This window comes from Pygocentrus nattereri, chromosome 23 (genome assembly GCF_015220715.1).
Source record: "Pygocentrus nattereri isolate fPygNat1 chromosome 23, fPygNat1.pri, whole genome shotgun sequence".
Classification (NCBI taxonomy): domain Eukaryota; kingdom Metazoa; phylum Chordata; class Actinopteri; order Characiformes; family Serrasalmidae; genus Pygocentrus; species Pygocentrus nattereri.
The window spans coordinates 26,509,370-26,530,883 of NC_051233.1; the positions used below are offsets into that span (position 1 = coordinate 26,509,370).

Here is a 21,514-nt window from a genome sequence, read left to right on the forward strand (position 1 = left end):
AATAAGTGAATGGCTACCACTCGTCAAACAATGAAATTTGCCACATTTTGGTCAGTCAGAAGTTAATAAGCATAAGTATCATGTTAAAAAAAAAAAAAAAAAAAAAAAAAAAAAAAAAAAAAATATATATATATATATATATATATATATATATATATATATATAATAAATAATAATAAAAAACTGTTTTTTGTTGTTTTGTTTACATTTTTTCCCAATACCTTTCAGTAGTTATAGGACTATAGCACTATTTATTTATTTATTTATTTATTAATAACAATACAGAAATGGTAATTATGGTATTTATGTATATATAATTATGAGGGGAAAAAGATGATGCAGCGTATCATCCTACTTTAAACGCTGAAAATATGCTAACTGATATGACTGCATGCAATAGAGATAATTCTATGATACTTTATGCCAATTTTTCATGTAGAGAACGAAATAAGCGCCAGCAAGAGGAACATAATAAAGATCCCTTGATAAAAATGGGGAAACAAGAAAGGGAGAAGTTCACATTTACTGAACACTGGAAATGTCTCTATAATTCATTAACACGAGCGCCTCTTTTTACATTTTAGCTCTTCATATCAGCGGAATGTGTGAGTTAATTGAGAAACAGGGCGGCTGAGCTCAGAGATGGAGGAGCTGAGGTTCTGTTTATGGGGACGACGTCGGGCCCAGCCGAGGTCCAGCCGATTGAATAAGACCACGTCTCCGTCTCTCTGAGGGAAGAAGTGCTCAGAGGGTTTAAAAACGAATAAACCTTTATTCTCTTAGCGCACAGAAGAAATAAACGCCGTCCTCCTTCGCGTTTACTGCTTCTGCTCGAAGGTGAAGCGCGGCGTTCAGCTCCGAGCTGCGCAGACCAGTGACTGCGTTCGCCTGGAGGACACAGGGAACCTCGCAGCGTTTCATTTTAAAGAGGCTGGATTAAATCAATATATCGGCCCGTCTCGGTCAGCAGAAGTGGCTCTTTTTCCTGAAAGCGTTTCTACTTCACTGCCAAGCGTCAAGAGCTCGAGTAGTGACGTAACTACATTACGTGTGACGCAGAGCGTCTGGAGCAGCAGCAGCATGGCGGCGTCCATATCACAGCAGCTGGAGGATCTATTAAACCCTCTACCGACTGTCGCAGACCCCGAGGACGACCACGATGAAGGTGTCTCAAACGCTGTTTGTCCGCTGGCCGGTGTGGCGGCTTTGTTATAAGCTGAAACCGAATCTTCAAAGGGGGGAGTAGCTGGGATTTGGCGTGCGCGTGGCTCTCTGTAGCTTTAGCTTTAGCTTTAGCTAACCGCTAGCTGGTCCGACTGCGTGTTTACTAAAGCCGTATTTGCTGGACAGCCCAGCAGCTTCACCTGTAATCCGCCACACTGTTCGCAGAAAGATTTCTGAATGACGAGACTGAGCTTGGCTTTTTTTCTTCTTCGAATTTTTCGTTCCACCTTAAATGGCTTCAGTAGCGCCGCGGTTACACTTCACTGCTGCACTACTGGAGCCATTTAAGGTGGACCGGACAGTTCGAATCAGCTGAGCAGTGTCGCTGATGGAGTGGTGCCTAACGTCGCTGGGGAACCTCTGTAACTTGTTTTTCTCAGAGGTTTGTTCGCTAAAACTTAAGCCACGGCTTTAGAAGCAAGGCCGCGGAGAAGTTGGAGTCCAGGAGTGCAGCTTCATCATCGAGGAGTTTTGTTTACTCAGCTGTGCCGTGAAGCTTTGGTTGTTTTATTCCTCGCTTGTTTCTCTGTGACTTTTAGTTTGAAGAATGAAGAGATAATCTAAAAGTCTCCGTTCAGTTATTAGTGCAATGTACTGTGTAATCTGCTTCTCCGTCTCTGAATGAACGCATTAAACAAAATCCATGTTCCAGAAACAAACAAAAAAATAAAGCAGATTTTTAAATTCATTTCAGTGAATTAATGACTTTTTTCTTACTGCATTAAATAAATATCTTAAGTTTCATTTACTTACTGAGTAGTAGTATCAGCACTGGTTCCCCATCTGAACTGAGCATTTTGATTAAAAGTGTGGTTTCCTTGTTGTTAGAATGAGTTCATTGTGCTCAAGTAATTACAGCTTTTTTTTTTTTTTTTTTAAAGCTAAAACGCTCTTTCTTCATTTGTAGTTGCTTGTCGCATGTGTGATGCTTTTTGATGTCCTATACAGTGGCTTTGGTACCGTTTTGACATTCTTCCAAACACTGTCTGAGATACAAGTGGTCTAAATGCAGTTCAATGCTTCTGTCTTTGCAGAGACCAAAGCCAAAGTCATAGACAAGTTTGATGAAGGTTATGATGATGACGATAATGATGATCTCCCATCTAGTGGGCTACGGAAGCGTGCCAGCGCTTTATTGGCAGACACAGATAAACGCTACCATGGACAAGCGACATCACGCAAAGAGCTGCGGAAAGAACTCGAGGGTTCAGGTATGGAAAAAGACACACAGAGCTGCACAGCTGCACAGTATGAGCAGAAATCTTGGAATGAGGTTGTAATTTCACATATCGAGATTGCAGTGAACCATACCGTATTTTGAAAGCCATGGATTGTCAGTGTTGCTGCTGCGTTTAAATATGGGAGCATTGATTTAATGGCTGCAGGAGCATCTGATTTGATCATTCTTATTTTTAAAATGTTTTATATGTGTATTAAATGTATATTAAATGTATTTATCATTAGCATTGTAAATCACTTTCACTCAATTGTGAAGACAACATAATTAGAGCAGCACGGAATGTGAAGTGTTGAATACAAGTCATTGGAGTCATAGTTATTGTTAATATTTTTTCCTTTTTTAATTAATTAATTTATTTTTAAGTGGCACTGCATTGTCTGTCCCAACTTTTCAAGGTGTCAGAATTTTTGTATTTTTTATTAAACTTAGAAAATATTGTGATGTAAAAACCTGTGATGAAACATCATGTTTATAATATTTCATGATGTTACATTTCTGCCATATTGTCCAGTTCTAACATTTTGTGCACCCAACAAACTAAATGTTCTTAAATTTTTGTTTGTATGATTGTTTGACTAATGTGCTTGCTTTATTCAGATGAGGAAGATGAGGAGGAGGAGAGTGATATTGAAAATGGAGATTTTGGAAAAGATACAGATGATGAGGAAGAAGATGATGATGATGAAGAAGAAGATTTTGATGATGATGATGATGATGGTGGTGAGGAGGACCTCCTTAACGATGAAGATAGCGCACAGATGTCTACTTTAGTCTCTAAGATGAAGGGGACTGACTTAGGCATCCCTAAAGAGACAGACTTCAGGAAGCTTACTGAGGGCATGGATGACCTGGGAGAGAGTGAGGATGAGGAGGAAGGTGAGACTGACGAAGAAGAGAGTGGTGATGGCTCAGAGGAGGAAGATGAGGATGAGGACGTTGAGGAAGATGAAGATGATTCTGGAGCTGTGATGACATTCTCGAAGGAGAAAGTGGATGAAGAGGTGAAAAAAGGCAAAGCAGTGAAAAATCAGCTTGGTAAGTGTATCGAATGTGGCACAGGTTTATTGTGTAGTTACAAAACAGTACAGATTTACATGTGATAAAATTTGCATATGATAAGGTCACTCTTAAAAAATATGGTTCTTCAAGGGCTCTTTAAATTAAGACACAGGTTCTATATGGAACCATGACCACTCTAAAAACTATTGGGTCCTTCAATAGTAGTTCTTCATATTGTTGGAGAATGTGCTGTATATGATTCTCTATGCACCCTTTTGGAAAAGGGTTCTGCTGTTTTTATAGTGTCAAGCTTCACACACCTGTTGAATAGGTTTACTGTCTGTTGTAAGACCTAATCTAATACTGGGGCAGACGTGCTGGTAATTTGTCTAATTTACTGGCAGAAATCGCTGCTCATGGAAAAAAACCTTGCATCTCCATTTTTGTGGTTTTTCAGATTTTGACATAGTTTGAAAATACTTGTTGTCTTTTACATTGTGTGTAAATTTTATGAGGAATGGAGCAGAAGAAACAGCCCAAAACGACTTGGAAAACGGTCTGGTTCCATTGACTTGCATTTAAAGTAAAGTCGATTTTTTCCTTCTCCTGTAAAGTTCTCATTTGGTCTATACAAGGTTTTCTTCTGACAGCAGAGAAATAGTGGAGCCCATCGTAATACTGCTAGTACTAATAAAACCATGGATTGTCAGTGTTGCCGCTGCTTTTAAACATGGTAGCATTGATTTAATGACTGCAGAATCCTCCGTTTCCTCGATTCTTATTTGTAAAACATTTTTACTTGTTCCATTCCACAGCCCTCTGGGACCTGTTACTTGAAGGACGAATCAAAATGCAGAAAGCTCTTGTGATTGCCAATCAGCTTCCCCAGGCAGACACCTTCCCAGAGTTCAAGAGCAAGGGTGGGGCAGAGTATGCTGGAGCACTGAAGGACAGTGAGTGTGCTATTTATTAGAGACATATTATTATTATTATTATTATTATTATTTTTAAGTTCCATTTACAAAGCGCTTTTCACAAACCCAAAAACTGGTCAGTGTTTTTAAGTGCTGAAGGATGCCCAAGGCTTAGGGGCAACGACAGTTATCCCACATAGTCTGAGGCGACAGAAGGGCTTCTGCGGCACAAATCATAGAAATTTTTAATGATGCTTATGGGAGGAATGTGTCACAGCACACAGTGTATCGCACCCTGCTGCAAAGCTGCAGACAGGTCAGAGTGCCTGTGTTAACCTCTGTCCACCATTGAAAGCAGCTAAAATGGGCATGCAAGCGTCATCTGGTCACTTGGTCACCTGGTCTGATGAGTCCCATTTTCTTTTACATCATGCGAGTAGCCGGGTATGCATGTGGCGTATACCTGGGGAGGTGATGGCACCATGACACTGTGGGAAGCAGACAAGTTAGTAGAGGGAGTGTGATGCTCTCTGTATTGTTCTGCTGGGAAACCCTGGGTTCAGGCATTCATTTGGACCTCAGTTTGACAAGTGTAAGCTACCTAAACATTGTTGCGAACTGGGTCGACTTCTTTATGGATAAGGTGTTCTTCAATGGCAATGATCTCTTTCAGCAGGTTAATGCACCGTGCCAGTCTGCACACATAATTCAAGGTGTTGCTCTGGCCTCCAAATTCCCCAGATCCACTCTGATCAAGCATTTGTAGGATTTGCTGGGACAAGAAGTCCAGTCCATGGCGGCTCCACCTGGCAACTTACAGGACTTTATGGTTCTGCTGCTAATGTTTGTTGCTGGATGCCTTAGAGCACCTTCAGAGGTCTAGTAGAGTCCAGGCTTCCGTGAGTCGGAGGTGTTTTGGCAGCATGTTGAGGATCAACAGCATACTAGGTCATAATGTTTTGGCTCATAAGTCTATAGCAGCATCTATTGTAGTCCCCTACATTATTAGTTAAAGCCAATTAGTTCAATATTTTTTGCCTTGTTTTTGTATCTGTAATCACTGAGGAATTTACATTGCCCTAGTAAACTTGGTTTATGGTTGTTTAAGACCTACTTATTTTTACACATCTAATTTCTCCAGCATTAGAATCCCACATACATTTAGAATCGTATGCCATACTCTCAGGATTCTTCCAGCTATGGGCAATTAATACATTTGCGCTCCTCTCTTTTCTTAAGCACAGCGCCCGCTTTCAGAGACTGGCTGCTCCTCATTTGCATATTTATTGCCTGGCTCTTCTCAGCGGCGAATGATTGATGTGGGGCCGTCCTCCCGAATTGTGAGCAGCGCATTGCTATGGCAGGGAGGGCGGGGGCTTTTGCTGAGCGCGTGTACTTTTGATTAGTGTTGAAGATGATGGGATCTATGTGCCCTCCCCCATCTTTTTTCTCCTCTCTCTCCATAATAATGGATTACAGGATTGCTTTTTTCTCCTTTGGATTTAAGACGTGAATTAATAACCGTCAGTGTATGGAGCAGTGAAAGCTGTGCAGCGGGTTTGTTTGTGCAGGTTTTTCAAGACATGAATTGTCAAGTTGGCAGCCACATAGCAAGGCTTTGTAGATAGGGTGGTTTTCTGCCTAGTTGCCATTTTTGCTTCTTTTGTTTTTTGTTTCTGATATGTGAGAATGCGAAGTGTCAAATAATGGCATGTATCTGCCCTTTGAGGTTGGTGTGCATTGATCATTAGCCCTGTCTGTGTTTTTGCCAGGTCACAAAGCCCTGAAGGCTCTCCAGAGATCTCTATTGGAGCTGCAGGACCTGCTGCTTTATCAGAATCTCGACACCAGAGCGGTCTCACAGGGCAAAACCTGGAGAAGCGACAGGTAAAGACACAAGAACTTTATCATCATCCTTTTCATATACACTGTGGATGCCAGGTTTAGGAACACTTTCCTTGTACCGACATTCATTGGCCATTTCAGAAGACTTTATTTGAAGAATGCTTACAAAAGGATTTCATAACATGTGCACAAGCATTGAATAACATTTTAAAAGTAATACTGGAGCATTGGAGATGGTGGATGTCAGTATTCACACGTTGAATTAAAAAAATATTTTAAAAAAAGTATTGATGTTGTATTGACATAAATCCTGGTAGACTAAAGTAGTGGAAATTTTGTTCCATTTATAAAACTCTTCTGAAAAACGTACCGAGTTCTAGTCAAGATCACCATATCAGTTTTATGAAAAAATATTCTCAAAATAAAGTGATACAGGGAAATTCACAAAACATGAGTGAAATTAATCACTTATCGCTATAAATCTATTAAACTGGAATTAGATGTTCAGTTATATGGGAATGATGCTTCATAACAATATAAATGGAGCCATGTTCGTCACTGTCTGTGCCTTATGTCAATATAATGTCATTTACTTCATAGAAGATCTGATGTCATTTTAAGAATAATGACATAAGCTGTTCATAAATGCTCAAGTAAATAGAATTTTAGTTCAGTATTCAGTGCGTATGCATGTGCTATGAATCCATATATAGTTGACCTTCAAATAAAGTGTTACTGGCCATTTTAACACAACACTCACTGCTCTACTTTAGCTCTGTGGTCAATATTGCTCAATTTCTAGTGCTTCTGATTAGGGCTTTGGCTAATACATGGTTGGTGTAGTGTAATGGTTAACACCTCTGCCTTCTATTCTGTAGACTAGGGTTCAATCCCCCACCTGGGTCAGCACCCGACATTATACCAATAAGAGTCCTTGGGCAAGACTCCTAACACCACCTTCGCCTACTTGTGTAAAATGATCAAGTTGTAAGTCGCTCTGGATAAGAGCGTCAGCCAAATGCCATAAATGTAAATACGTATTTCTGGAATGAGCTGTTCTGTTGACTATTGTTGATAATTAATTAATCAAGCTTTTTGATCTCTCATCTTGCACCAGTCAGAGCCGGCGTCATTTAAAGTCCTGTCTGTGCAGCAAACGATTCCTTTTATGATGCAGTAAAACAGGAAAGGTCATATCATCATATCACTTTCTCTAGAACATCTCATTCTGTCCGAATTAGCTTTTTTATAAGTATAGAGGATAAACAAACGACACATTGACTTGTTTCCTCATGATTGGCATCGTCAGGAACTGACATTGTCAACCAACTGTAACAGCCTTATTTCTAAGGTGTGCTTTTTTTTTCAAAAATGTTTATTCAGAGTTTCTTTACCCCAGGAATGCTGGGCCTTTCAGTGAAATGTATTGATTATGTTGATTAATATCAGCAAGTATAACAGGTTTTCTATGTACTAAGCATTGTAAAAGCTAAGTGATGTAGCAAACGTGGAAATATCTCTTTCTGCTTGTGTTCCTCAAACAGTAAAGCTGAAGGTGACGATGAGGAGGTTAAGAGTGATGAAGATGGAAATGAGGATGGTGATGATGAAGAAGGGCACACAAATCGAAACGGACCTCCTAAACGGAAGCTGGACATGGCAGATTATCCAGATTTCATGGCCAAGCGTTTTGCGGACTTCCAGCCATACCGAGATGCCACCCTACAGAAATGGTACGATAAGACGCGGCTCACCATGGGAAAGACCAATAAGGTAAAGACAGCAGCATCTTTCTGTTTAAAACGCACTTAAACTTTGAAACAGCTTCACAATTTTTAAAAAATATGAATAATACTAACAATACTGAAAGTAATGCTGTATATCACTAGAACAGTTCAAAATGATTTACGTCATTAAAAAGTATATAAAAATGAAGAACACAGTGGAAAATAGATTTAATTTAAATGGAACATAAAGGAATTAATCATAGAAAAGTGGGCAAACTAAATTAAAGCACATAAGAATAAATGCCTTCCAAAAATTACAGTAAGAGACTCTGAAATTCATATTAATTCCTTCTATATATGATCGTTCTTTCTTTTCTTTATTCAACTTCCTTTCTTTTTCTGTCTCAGGGCTTTGGAGCGTTTGAGAGGAACATCCTGACTCAGGTGGAGCAGGTGCTGATGGATAAGGAACGCTTACTCAAACGCACACAGACACGCAGGTCTGACTACAGAGTGCTGGGCAAACCAGAGCCCACTGCCCCAAATACACAGTCCAACACCACAGACCCTGAGGTAAGACTTCCATAGAACTTGGTCAAAAAAAAGTTGCACTAGGTCACTGAAACTGGACATCTCTGATGTTGAGTGAGGTTTTATGGACTGAAGTCTAAATGAAAGGCTTTTTGAACCATGTCTTCAAGCATCAGTCAAGCATGGTGGAGAATCGGTGCAGGTTTGGAGATGTATAGCAATCTGTATTTGGTGATTTGTTTCTGTTTAAAGACGCCATGAATGCTGATAAATACGCACACATACACTTTCCAAGTCGCTTATCCTTCTGGTTGATAAATACAGACAAATATTAATACTTTATGCAGTGGCCTCTGCACTAGATTGGGAAGCCATTTATTGTACAGTAAGATAATGACCCCGAGCACACAGCTGAGAAGATCAAGATATGCTTGTCAAACAATGAAGCTGCTGGTGTTCTCAAAACAATGGAGTACAGACCTCAACACCATTGAACGTGTTTGGGATTACTCTGAGTGTGATCCTGAAAATGCAACCAGCTTCTGAGACTGAACTCTGCAGGAGCGGAAGAATATCCCTGTAGATCTCTAGTAAAAACTGTTTCCCAAAAAGGGAAAGAATTGCATTAAGTTCAGTTACATTGGGACTTCTGTGATTTTCTTTTAAACATACATTTTCTGCCTTTTCTGTGAATTATGCATTTAATTGATACAAATTGAAATAGGCTCATTGCCTCTTTTTTCCCCATTTAGGCATCAGACTTGCCACTGAAAGCCAACACACATCTTAAAGATCTGGACGAGGAGATCTTCGACGATGATGACTTTTATCACCAGGTAAAAGGGGAAGCACATGCTCATTCATTTCCTCTTCAGTCTAAAAGAGCTGAAGAGAAATAGTGGTGTAAGAATGGATGTTATCTGTCTGAAAAGATCGTGTCAGTGCTGTGTTAGCCATGCTGGGGTGATGTGGGGGTTAATGTCCGCTCACAGTGGGGCTGATGGATGAAGGCTCTCTGGTTGGGCTTATTGACGATTAGAACTAAGCGCTCTTCTCTGTGGAGACTGGATCTGATGCGGCCGTAGTGTAGGCAAGCAAAGAGTAATGGAAGCTCTTGCCGTGCCTTATGAAACAGCAGTGCTTGATGAAGATGTCCATCAGGCTATAGTCTGTACATGATAGTGTTGTCGCTGATGCTTATTTTAATTCTGATACATTATATCAGCCAATATAAATGAATATGTTCAAAAATGACAGAATTGGCTTGTTAAACACTGCTTTCCTGACTGGTGTGCTTCAGCTGTGAATTGTTACATATGAATTAAAATAAACAGCAGACACCTGATCTTAAATAACATAAAAACCTGTAACACAGGGTCAGAGTTTCCCAAAGTCGGTAGCTATTTTCGTGGTTTGTGTTAATGTGACGATAAAAAACAGAAACACAAGAGTTAATGCGATTAAAAAAAACTTAATACTACAGATGAGGATGAATTGAAAATATTTTATTGCCAGCTTAATTTCTGCAATTTCACTTTGGGGTCAATAAAGTTCTATCTGTCTGATCGATCGATCTAATAAAGCCTGGCTTAAGATCTTGAAACCGTTAGAAACTACTAAGTATTTGTATTTGATTGCTGGAATTTTTGCTAATACCAATAAATCTGTGTCAAATGTTGACTGAACTTGATAGTTTACCGGTCAGGCCTTTGTACAGAAAGCTGTACGCTGCTGACTTTAAGCAACATTAATTGTAGCAGCTGCATGAAACAATAGTAGTAAACTATTTACAGTCTCAACCTGCCATGTCTCTGTGTCTAGCCCGGTAGTGCTGTCTTAAGCAGAAGAAGATTGTGTATCATGAGTGGCTGAGAATCCCTTTCTGCATAGGTGCACTCTGGGAAATGTAGTTTGGATCCCTCGGCTGCTGTGTGTTACTGTGTCTGTGTTGCATGAAAGGAGATGGATGTGTTGGTGGCCTCTGGGGACAGAGAGTGATAGATGGCAGTGAGGAAACTCCTCTAAGCTTTTATCAATGAGCGTTATCCTGACAGCACTACTGCTCGCTCCGTCTCAGCCTGATTCAGGGAGCCAGCAGGTAGAGAAATTAAGTCAAAGAGAAGGGCAAAAACAAATGCTTAGACACTTGTGCTGCCAGCAGCTTAACATAAATACTAATAAAACTTTCTATCAGTGAAGAAATTTTGGTGTTATCAGAAAATTGTTAAAATGTACTAAATGTTTTTAAAAGCATTAATACACACTGAAATAATTTGCCCCTGGAAAATCTTTACTATGTCAGACAGTCAGTTTCTGCTGTTTACTGTTTTGGTCAAAATTATTTGAGGGAAGATGTCTAATTTTGACCAGTACTGTGACTGTAATTTAAAATGGTTTAATCATTTTGTGATTATTTTGTGTAAATCGATGTCCAGGCCTGATATTTTGGCACTTTTTTGCCATGAAATGGGTACACAGCTCATGGGTGGTTTCGATTGGTCTAATTTATGGTTCTCAAACTGAGGTCTGTGGTCTGTTGGGGACCAAAGAAAGATCTCAGTAGTTGTATCTATACTTTATAAGCTTTCATTTTGGCGATTTATATTAAATCTGCTTCTGCTATGTCTAAAAACAGTGATACTTGTTTTAAAATTGTAGATGTTATTAAACTCTATTAAAATGAGATGTGTGCCAAACACTCAGAATTCATGGCCATACTTGACCACTAAATTATAGAGCTATCTGTCATGTGAATGAACAGTGCTGTATATGTATGTGCAGGTCAGCTATGGCTCGCAAAATGGACAGGGATCTGGTAGGACACGGTCCTCCTTATTTAGTGAAAGTAATGACATAGAGGAGCTGTAGTGGCACTTAGGGCTGAATAATGAATTATCGTTATATTCAAATTGAAATTTGAAAAAATTGCAATTAGAATTTTTCTTCTTCGTTTAACTGTAGTGAGTGTCTACAAAGGAGGCCTTAGTCCAAAAAAAGAGGTTTGAGAGCTGCTGGTCTAACTCATCTACAGGCAGTTATTGGTGCTGTTGATGAGGGCTACAATTAAAATGACTGTCTTTTAAAATTGTGATTTTGATATAAAAAGATTCATTGTTCAGCCCTAGTATCAGCCCAGGTTTAACTGTGTAAACATGTATGCATTGCAGGCAAACTATAGAAGCAGGCTGTTCACTTGCAAAGTGACACTTAAAAAAAGACCACCTCACTGATACTTTCTTCTTAGGCCTTACTGTTTTGAAGGTGTTGTGTCTAAAGATGTGGCGTCACACTTTTTTTGCTCTTGTGTATTCCTGTTCCAGCTTCTTCGAGAGCTGATTGAGCGCAAGACAAGTGCAGCGGACCCTAATGACCAAGTGGCTATGGGCAGGTAAGAGACTGCATGTCTGCATGTGCATCAAACTGAAGCCCAAACCCCATCCTGAGGAGGAGGGCAGGTGCTTGTAATGAAGTGCTTGATCTGATGGAAGGAAAACAAACTAAAAAAAAACCATTTACCTGAAAGCTGAGCTTAAGCTGTAGCTGACATTGACTTAACTGGCATGCAGAACTGCTCTGACATGTTTTCTGCTGAACAGCTACATCCATGGCAAAGAAACGATGTTTATGTCTACACATGCATTTCTACGTAGCTACTCTCTTTGTATTTTCTGTCCAACTTACTTTCTCTCTCTCCACAGACAGTGGCTAGCGATCCAGAAACTTCGCAGTAAAATCAAAAAGAAAGTAGACACAAAAGCCAGCAAGGGCAGGAAAATCAGGTACATATGCCCCCCCCCCCCCCCCCATTATAAGGCATGTATGTAAAACAGAATATGAGTGACCCTTTTCACTTCCAGTCTGGAGTGGCAATAATGTAGAATCGAATTATAATTCACTTATTTGCATCCTTGTAGTTGTGTCTTTTATTAGTGTTGTAGTGCTCAAAACCCGTCTCGAGACTACAAATGAATGGTTGCAACATTATTTTGGCTTGGCTTGGTCTCAGGGATGGCAAATCCTTGTTTGTGAAGTGATTTTACAGTGTTTGCGAGGGATGTACAGGCAAAAAGTCAAAAGTGGCTCTTTTTGTTTTTCAGGTAAAAGATAAAAGTTGGCAAAAAAAAAAAAAACAGAAATGAGGACTGAAAAAACAAGATTATAAGAAAGTGTCAAAAGTGAACACTTTACCAAATCATTTGAATGAAGATGAAAGAGTCAGAGTGATTTTTCAAAACTTGCTTATTACCTTCACTCTTCTGCACCAGTCAGCAGACACATTCAAACAGTTTGAGCAGTAGCAGATCAACAGTGGGGGTGAGGGTGATGGCGGTTTTAGGGGAGGCGCTTGGGAAGTTGGAACCTTTTTACGGTTCATGGATGTTGGATGAGAGATTTGTGATGTCTGTTCCGAGTATCCAGAGACAGTACGACGACAACTCATCTATTGCAGGTTTGGTACCAATTGAAAACATAACATCCCACTCGATACTCAAAACAGAATCAGTAAGGAAAAGGCCCAGCGCACAACGCCACCAATGACTGAATCAGTGCAAAGTATTGCAAAAAATGTAATTGCCCTGAATGACTACTCATTTTTACTCTGTTGATTTCATATCAACCGTTATTCTCAGCTTAGTTTTGTAATATTGAAAGCAGATTTTATCAAATTTTTGTTTAGTAAGTTGATTCAAAAATGTGCAAAAATGGCAAAACACCTTTTTTTTTTTTTTTTGCCTAGTGTGTCTTGAGTTTCAGCCAGAAATTTTCATTTTGGTCCATCACTTATATTTTATTAGATGTACTAACCTTAATTTATCTGAAATGTTATCTGTGAAAATACAAAATATTGGATCATATTGAGGCATATTTGTGATTTCCAGTTAGGAATTTTGATTCTGATCAATATTAATTATTGATGTATTTCTATAGGGAAACCATTAAATTAACATTTTCTTTAGCAGTGTTTTAGCCTCTTCATGATGCCAACATCTCACTATGTGACTATGTGTTTCCATCAGATTCCACATCCACAGTAAGCTGGTGAATTTTATGGCTCCTATTGACCACAGCGCCATGAGTGATGAGGCTCGGTGAGTGACACCTGGTTGATTCTCTTTCTTACAGGTGTACTTTCATTGTTACTTCTTTAAGCAGTGCCTGTCTATCAGAATAGCTCTATGTTCTGCTCTTTCAGCAGCGCTGTTTGCTAACAGTGTGTTGTTGTGATGTACGGAGGAGAACCACGGCAAAGGACGAAGGCAGGAGCGTGTGTGTGTTTAATTAATGGTAGCGCTCTGTCTGTCTCTGTCTGTCTTTAGTGTCTGCCTGTCAGCTAACCCTAATCCCCCCTCAAACAGAGCACAGGCAAATCAAACACCCTCTCCCTCTCTCTGTAGATATGCATTCATTAACACACACACACACACACGCTTGCTCCCTCTCGCAATTTTGAGATTTGGGTTTTAATTTGATTTTGTGGAGGCACAAAGAAAGTAATTTAAGTCTTTTTTTTTTTTTTAACTTTTGCAGTTTTGTTGCAGTCACTTTGACATATGAAAAAGTAAATAAGAATGAAATATAAGTTGGTAAGAATTAAGAATTCGCTTTTGCTTTCTAGCTTGTGAGACAAGTACAATGGTTAAAGAATAAAATAATTAATAAAAAGCACAAACTTGAATATAATTTATTTTTACTTTATTCATTTTCCTTTGCACACTCTATGCTACAAATGAGCATCCCTACCAAATGACCAATAGGCATGTCAGTGTTAGCCTCTTAAAAAAAAAAAAAAAAAAAAAAAAAAAATATATATATATATATACACACACACACACACACACAATATAGTACATTATATAGTGTGTGTTAGTGTATATATACAAACTTGAAATGGCAAAATCAAATGTATTGGCAAAACATTTTATGAAACTAGTGCAGTTTATGGGCTGTGAGCATGGAAATAACTTTTCCCCATACGTGTGCTTTTGAGGGAGAATTGCACAAAGCATGATGGGATCATGCAGAAAATTGAGATTTAATATTTTGCATTTGTCACCCAAGCAGGCAGACATTGTATGGACAAAACACACACTGTATGGACAAAAGTTAAAAAGTATTACACCTCTCTCGCAAGCCAGGCCATTGTCCTAGTATGTATTCTGTCTTGAAAACTGATGTGTAAAAAAAAAAAAAAAGATACATAAAAGGGGTAGAATAATAGAGCAAAGAATAGTGTTACTGTCAAACCATATGAACACAACGATTCAGCATTTCACTTCACTAATTATGCTCCCTTTGTAATGACGCAGTTGGTCGTTGTTTTAGAAACACTGACCATATTCACCGTAAGTACAGTAAAAAGAAAGAAGCATGTTGCTGCGTATTGTGAAGTAATAGATCATGATATGATAAAATCTCCTTAAGTCTGACACATTTATAGTTCACTCTTAGTTTGTTTGCTTCTTTTTTGAGCCAGTAGTCATACATCATCACCAAGCTTTCCATCATAACCACTCCACGCGGCAAGCCAATCATGGACGTCCAGCTGAATCAGTCCGTCACATGGGCAGATTGATTGACCCATGCTGCTGGACGAGACGTGGCCAGAAACAATGTTACTTCTTCTCTATGTGCTCGTTCTCGCTCTCTCTCTCTCGCTGTAATTATATCGAGGAAAATTTTCAAGGGTTGCACTGATGTGTTGAGATGCAGTTGGAGAGGTTGAGCGAGGGAGAACGCAGAGATGGAGGAATGAATGAGGTAGGCAGGATAGGAGAAGAGTGAAGAGGGGGATTAGGAGGAGAGGACGGGCGCCGGAGCTGAGAGAATTTATGAAGAGGCCCAGGTGACTGATTGATCTGGCCTGGTGGTCACGGTCATAGCACACACATGTAGAGAGAGAGCGAGAGAGGAAACAGGTAGAGAGAAAGAGCTCAACAGAGACAGCAGAATATGTAGTGTATATTGTATTTGTATCTAGCTTACATGTTACTTTTATCTGTAGACTAGATAAGGAAAGTTCTTCTGTTGTGTTTTAAAGGAACGTATTGATCCAGTTTGTCTCCGTTTCCTTTTTCAGCGCTTTAGTATCGAGAATCGGCTAATGTTGACTCTCAGGTGATATTCGGATTTTGTTAGGGCTGCAACTGATGATTACTTCCACAATCAGGTTATCCGTCTGTTATGATGTATTGATTCGTTGGGACAGGAAAATAGCAGTAATTAGTTTGTTTAAATTTTTTGAATCGCAGTGTTTTATATGAAAAAGTACAAACATTATTTCTCTCATTCTCTTTCTCTCATTCTCTCTCTTCCACTCATTCGTTCTTGCTTCTTCTCTCACTCTCATATGCTTGTTCTCTGTCCTTCTCCTCCATTTTCTTCTCTCATTCTATCTTTTTCTCATTTTGTTTTTTCTGTCTTCTCTCTCCTTCGTCTTGTTTTTCTTTCTCTCTTTCTTTGTTTCATTCTGTCTCATTTTCTTTTTTCCTTCACTTTTTCTTCTCTCGCTCTCTCGCTCTCTCTTTCTCTCGCTCTCATAGTTATCAATGAAGTACTGTAATAACAATGATGTATGGTGATTGTCTGATATAGCTGACCACTGACCTTTTCAGGAGTGGGGTTGTGTGTGACCTTTTTTACACACACACACACACACACACACACACACACACACACACACACACACACACAGCTATCCCCATCAGTGTATCTGAACAGAGGCTGTCACCCCCCTCGACACGCACCACTGGCCCCATGAATGTTAATGTGCAGTGTAGGGGAGGGGAGGTCCTCTCTCTTTATAGGTATTCCATAGGGGGGGTTTCAGATCATCCTTTAGCGTTCAGTACAGATGCTGAACATTGGGCTGGGTTTTGAGTCGCGCTTCATTACTTATTTTCTTTTTGACTTTTTAGTTTTTGCATCTGTTCCTCTTCCTCTCCGTCTCTAAGAAGGTTTCTATCCATGTATTTGTATTTTATTCAGTATAAAAGATGCCACATTCTTGGGGGGAAAATGTAATGAACACTAGAACTGACAAACGTATTGTACAGTGACAAAGTCACTGTATTGATGTTATTTGCGTTTTTGTACCTCATTAGCTATGTAACGTTAGAGAAGACAGCAGGTACCATTGAACTAATGAAGAAATTAAAACATACCTTTTATTTAAAAAAATGACACTGATGTTCAGCAAAAGCTGATCTTGCATCATTATATTTGTGAGTGTATTATGTTCCTGCTTTTATTATATATAATACAGCCATAAATGAAACAATACAAGAAGAAGCTCTACGTTAAAAATGTGTCTGTATGCTCGCTCCCTATTTTTAAGGTGATGTGGAGAGTCTTATTTTTGTTGAGCCAATGGAAAATCAGCTAATCTTCATAGTTTTTTGCTTCAGTTTTTCTCTAGAATTGAGCAGTTCAGTGGAAGCTTACAACTCTCAGTATTTCTCTTTTCTTTGCCTTTTTAGAGCTTATTCTCTTTCTTTCTCCCTCATTTCTCTCTCAAACTTGTCTTTTTCTCTTTAGTTCTCTCTCTCTCTCTCTCTCTCTCTCTCTCTCTCTCTCTCTCTCTCTCTCTCTCTCTCTCTCTCTCTCTCTCTCTCTCTCTCTCTGTGCCGTTTGCTGTGCTCTGTCAGAATAAGAATGTATGCATTATATGATAATCAGAAGGCTTCTGTAATCCTTGCCACTGCTGGTGCATTTCAAACAGGGATTGAGGATTAAATGCTGTCTGCTAGCCTGGCCCAAGACCCCTCGGGACATTAAGGCCCACCTGTGTGCGTGTGTGAGGGAGAGAGAGAGAAGGGCAGACTACACACAGTCTTTATGGTCGACTGTCATTTAGGATGGAGAGAGCGGGTGTAGCTGCTGCTGTTTAGGAGTTAAAGGTTAGCGTTAGGATCCTAAAGCGGCTCCTCCTATGATTCTTCATATGACCTGGTGCTGGTAGATGGTGCGCTGCCACCTAGTGGCTTCATCTTGACTTGTTTAATAGTTGTCCAGAAAGCCTGATTTTTATTGACTGACACTTGAACTACTGATAAGGACATCGGCCGTTTGGACTGTTACATGAGAGATTATATGTTACAAGAGGCATTTCGGGAAATCTGTCACATGACACTAAATTGTTTCCCCCCCCCCCCAAAAAAAAAAGAATTTCCTGTATAGGTTTTTCACATCATTTCAGTATTGATCAACACTTTTTTGTTGAACAGAAAAAGTTTAGTTGACATTCAGAAAATATTACCACCAATTTCCATGTACATATGACGCATCTGCAAGCATAAAAAAAACCAACAAAAAACCCTTTGAATACAAACAGCTATTTGCACACTGACATCAATCAGTATATTGGTCGTGCTGTAGTTTCTGCAGTTATTCACTTGTGCAAATAAACAAATGGTCTAAAAAAGATTTAAATGCAAATAGTTGCCTAAAAGAATCTGAGTTGACCAAGAGCTGTGACCTGACTGGCCTAATTGTTGCCTTAGATGCACTTAGAATTCAAGGGGAAAGAAAGTCTCTGATAGAAAGATTAGACAGAACGTCACCTGTTTTACTGTCTGATGCTGTTAATGTGAGAGTAGGTAAACAGGTGTAGCTCGGTGTGTGTGTGTGTGTGTGTGTGTGTGTGTGTGAAAACGAGGGGGTTGAGATTAAGATTAGCCTTTTGAGCTTTGGTCAGTCTTGTTATTCAGTGCAGCTTGGCTTTTAATGGTGTCAGGGCACATTATGATTGGATGGAGAGATATAAGTGAAATCCCAGCTTTCATTAAATCTGGTTTGCAAATTGGATCCGAGGGTGGGAGGCATTTAGTGTTAACCTTCAAGTTTGAGTGTTGTAAGGCTTTTTTTTTTTTTCCCTTCTGAATAAACCTGTTATGATGGGCAAATTTCATTACCACTGCACTCCAGGGTTGCCAGATATGGAAAATACCATGTTATGATTGTAGTGCTATATTCTGAGGTTGGGTTATGGGTAGAGATTTTACCACTCTTTGTTTTCCAGTACGAGGAAAGTATCAGCTAATACTGCTGCACATAGTCATGAACATAACTTGCACATAGGGCTGGATGATATAATGGTATTTTATTCTGGACATTATAAGTCACAGATATTGTGTACAAGACTGCTAAAGTAATCAATTAGTGCCTCATTGTTAGATTTGTTCTTATGAATTTTTTGGGCTACATGTGGCTTCTGCTTTACTTTCATTTACATCGTAAAATTGAGCTACAAGCTGTGTTGCGAGTTAAAAATAAATAATCTGAGCGGATTCATTCTTTTTCATATTATCTGTAGCACACTGGTTATTGGATTAGTTGGACTGAATTGTGATAACATAAGAAAAACGAAAGCTTGATATTTCCATGTGACAGAGAATTTGTAACTGCACTTTATCTTAATGGTCACAACACTTTCATTTTAATAGAGGCTAATGCTAATTTGCCTAATAAGGCTATTAAAAGTCAATTATGTTTCATATTTGATCTAGTGGGCCTAAATTGAATGTTATATTGCCAGTTTTAGTTCTGGCTTGTTTGGATAGCCCACCTATAGATACCCTACCAACCACCTACCAACCACCTACCAAATAAAACTCAGATTCTCTGCAGTTTTATAGTCTCTATAGCACAAAGGTAAGATTTAGGATTAGGGTTAGGTTTAGGTTTTGGGTTGAGGCTAATTCTAGTATTGGAGCCAGGTTTAGAAAAATTCAGGTGAACTTTTAATCGATGCTTATTGAAAAGTTGAACATCTGCTTTATTAAGGTATAAATTGTTCAGCATTATTATCAGTATTGTCTTATGTGCTTTTTAAACCTCTAATTAAAAATGCCACCTAGGTCTGGGGTCCACATCTCAAATGTCAAGAAGAGCCATTTTGTCCTGTCAACAAAAATCAAACCACCTTGGGAGCCACAATATTTTATGTCCTTTTTCCCGTCTTGGCTTTAAATGTCTCGGCACATGGTGTTGTACTAGTAAAGGATGAAAACGCGCAGACTTGCTTTGCTCTGCTTTAAGCTTTAACTCAGCTACAGCTGCTTTTCTCACATCTCTGGCACGAAACCTCAAACTCATATTTTCTAGTAAAATGTCTCAACGTTCGATTTATTTATTTATTTATTTATTTATTTATTAATTATGAGGCTCAAATCAGCTTCTCATTCACCAGCTTCTTGTTCAGATTTTCACGTTCCACCTCATATTTCGCCTGCTGCACCATTTAAGGTGGAGCGGGACAATTAGAACGAGAAGCTGGTTGTTCAGCTTCACAACTTTTGGGTGTTTGACAGTTTCTTGTTGCAGATTTAACGTATCAGGAAACCAGCCGAGTGCTTATAAATGCAATTAAGTCCATTCGTCTCCAAATTATCGATTTTCTCTTTGCCTTTTCGTAGCTACTAGCTGGGTGAGATTGTTGACTATGCTGCTATGGTGACGTGCAGTCTCCATGCTGGGTTTCAGGGGTAATGAGTGAATTAGCAGATATAAGCTTCATTAATTGCAGTATTTAAGACCATTTATTGTTAAAACTCTGTTGAACGATCAGCAGAGCTTTAATTTACTGTGAAGCAGGAATATTTTATTTTTGCCTAAAATGTAATTCTGATGTGGAGTCTAGGACCTTTAGGACTGAAATTGTACCAGTTGTACACTGTTATGTGCTCAATTTTGAAAAATGAATACTACCAATAAAGGGATGTATTAGATATTTTTACATAATGGACCTTGTTATTTATTAATACAGATCATAATTAATAAAGCTATTTAGAAGTGTCTAATATGGGAATAATGAACAATACCTTAATCAGCCGCCAAAGTGTGTTTTGTAGAACAGCGTTGATCCATGTTAATGTTGCTGTTGTGAAACACTGCAGTCTTTCTGAAACATTAACATGTGTGTTGTTCCCTCTGCTGTGTGTTTAGGTCTGAGCTCTATCGATCTCTGTTTGGATCTCAGACTGTCCACTGATATCCCCCCTGAGCAGTGATGGAGAATCTTCTCTTCAGGATTTTCCTGCGCCCAGGACAGGTCGCTACTTTGTGCACGCGCCTCCCTCTGTGGATGCGTTTATGCGTGAACATGTTGTTTTGGACCATCACATCTCTGCTGCTGTCTGCTGTAAGCTGGCGGAATTATTGGGACTCGGAGGAAACGACTCTGCTCGTTTTCATTTGATGTGTAATTGTTATTCTGTGAAAATACCTTTGTACTGTTGCTGATCCGCAGAACGTCACTTTTTGAATGTCTTTGTATTAAAAGTGCTGTTTTGTCAGCAGATGTGAAGCGTCTGATTCCTCACGGAAAACTTCAGGCCAAGCGTAACCGACAGCTTATGAGCTGAGCAAACTCTGTGAAGCTTCTAGATCACATTGGCCTCAATACGCTCTGTTCTCCACGATTGAGGCGAGTTCTCCTGGGGTCCTGCAGAATCTGGAGAAAACCACATCTCCAATTACTCCACCCAAATTACTGCAGTACTTATTGTAGCAGCAATAATTGTGATGGGTATTGGGTGGGTGCAATTCAATTTGGCTTTCAGATTTGTTGGTGGGTCTGCGAAGGAGTCGGGGGCTCTGAGGAACAGCATGAGAGCGACAGAGATGTGGTGAGGAGCTAAGGTTTTGCCTTATAAATGCTAATGTGGCTAAAATTGAATGAAAGCATGCAGGAGTTTTTAGCAGGGCCGTATTTCTTACTGTCAGTTACTGGTGTTCGTTCAGTTAAAGCCATTTAAGACTGAACTTGAGGGAATTGATCAGCAAAAAAATAATCAAACTTGCAAAAATCCCTGTTAAACCCAAATGCCGTTAATCAGCCAAACCATTTTGGTTTCTCTTCTTTTGCATTGATACTGCGAGGCTAATGAAGTTAAAGTGTTGGAAGCTAAATTTGCATTTACCTTGGGTAAGTGAGTCACAGTACATTCAGGCTGGGGACTGAGTAGGCACCATCTCAAAATAGCCAAGGTTATGGTCAGTATTATGGAGTTAATCAGCTACTTTGATTATGTCAA

At 39.3% G+C, this 21,514-nt stretch overlaps 1 protein-coding gene across 1 annotated transcript; it reads left to right on the plus strand.

The window, feature by feature from the left end:
• Nucleotides 1-996: 996 nt before the first annotated feature.
• On the plus strand, nt 997-20,773 carry aatf (apoptosis antagonizing transcription factor). Its single transcript, XM_017700127.2, has 12 exons — nt 997-1,165; nt 2,259-2,435; nt 3,062-3,499; nt 4,279-4,416; nt 6,150-6,264; nt 7,767-7,995; nt 8,358-8,522; nt 9,233-9,316; nt 11,801-11,868; nt 12,179-12,259; nt 13,499-13,570; nt 20,424-20,773. The coding sequence occupies exons 1-12, from the start codon at nt 1,081-1,083 to the stop codon at nt 20,467-20,469; spliced, it is 1,698 nt and encodes a 565-aa protein (XP_017555616.2). The 5' UTR covers nt 997-1,080; the 3' UTR covers nt 20,470-20,773.
• The last annotated feature ends 741 nt before the right edge of the window (nt 20,774-21,514 follow it).

What these genes read in the sequence shown, in the direction of transcription:
- aatf (XM_017700127.2), top strand. Translation starts at nt 1,081, where the DNA reads ATGGCGGCGTCCATATCACAGCAGCTGGAGGATCTATTAAACCCTCTA. An exon ending in TGCTGGAGCACTGAAGGACA is followed by an intron (nt 4,417 to 6,149) that starts GTGAGTGTGCTA and finishes TGTTTTTGCCAG; the next exon opens with GTCACAAAGCCCTGAAGGCT. An exon ending in AAAACCTGGAGAAGCGACAG is followed by an intron (nt 6,265 to 7,766) that starts GTAAAGACACAA and finishes TTCCTCAAACAG; the next exon opens with TAAAGCTGAAGGTGACGATG.